Here is a 999-nt window from a genome sequence, read left to right on the forward strand (position 1 = left end):
TAAAAAAAAAAAAAGTGTGTGTAGCTCAGATCTTCCTGTAGAAGCTAAGTAGCTCAATATGTGGCCAGATATCAAAGCCTCTCTGAAAATTGGAAGAAGAGGTACATTCTATAAGGGAATCATTCCAAGAAGTAAGTTCAGGAGTGTTTTGGTGTGGGTGGTTGTTGGTTTTGTTTGTTTTCCTTTGTGGCACGGCTATCTTTTTCCTAAATTAGAAATGGTGGTATTTTTCTCTGTGTCCAGCTGCTTGGTAGCTCCTCTGAACTCATGAGCAGACCACTTATCCTTGCAGTGGTGACTTCTTGCATCTAGTAACATTGGCTGGCAAGTTGTTATCCAGTCTTCAGAAAGTGTGTTTTGAATGTCCAGTACCTCTCTTTCCTGGGGTTTAGGGAAGAGAAACCTTGGTGTGATTAATTTACAAATCATTCCTCAAAAGCTGTTGTTTGCCAGAACAGTCATTAGCTTGGTACTCTGGTCTATTAAGTGTTCTGTGGTGTAAGTCTCTATAAATTCCAGCATTGTGAACTTCACGATGGAGGAAGAAAACCAGGATTTTGTGCAAGTGGCCTATTTCTCCTGTCTCTTTGTGTTGAACTTGCATGCATTCTTTTGAAAAGCATATAATGAATGTTTATTCTGTTTTAGTTGCAACAGCTATTGACAGACCTCCCCCATGATATGCTGGAGGACAGCGGAGACCAGCTCTCCAGCTATTCGGACTGTAGCATTCATGAGACTGAGGAGCAGTAAGGCATTTGGCACCATTTTTCTTTTTCGTTATTTGTGCTGTACTTTTGAGAACAGAGCAAAATTTCAGCTGATGAGGTGTGTAAAAGCAAGCCAAGTACAAGGGGACCTAGAGTGCAGTTTGCAGCATGGTTTGTGCCCAAGGAGAAACAAACTAGGTGCCATATAATTTAACAAAAAGATGGTTTGTGGGGGTTTTTTTGTTTGGTTTTTTGCTCTGAAATTATAAGTACATAGTTAAGCTGCTTG

General features: G+C 40.4%; 1 protein-coding gene across 1 annotated transcript in view; it reads left to right on the top strand.

The window, feature by feature from the left end:
• Positions 1-648: 648 nt before the first annotated feature.
• The window catches only part of CEP152 (centrosomal protein 152kDa), a gene marked incomplete at its 5' end in the record, with an annotated part of 21,322 nt that continues 20,971 nt past the window's right edge, over positions 649-999 (top strand). The window contains 1 exon segment of the mRNA XM_010160490.1: positions 649-750. Coding sequence (XP_010158792.1) covers positions 649-750 — 102 coding nt within the window.

The sequence above is a fragment of the Eurypyga helias genome, unplaced genomic scaffold (genome assembly GCF_000690775.1).
Source record: "Eurypyga helias isolate BGI_N326 unplaced genomic scaffold, ASM69077v1 scaffold34751, whole genome shotgun sequence".
Classification (NCBI taxonomy): domain Eukaryota; kingdom Metazoa; phylum Chordata; class Aves; order Eurypygiformes; family Eurypygidae; genus Eurypyga; species Eurypyga helias.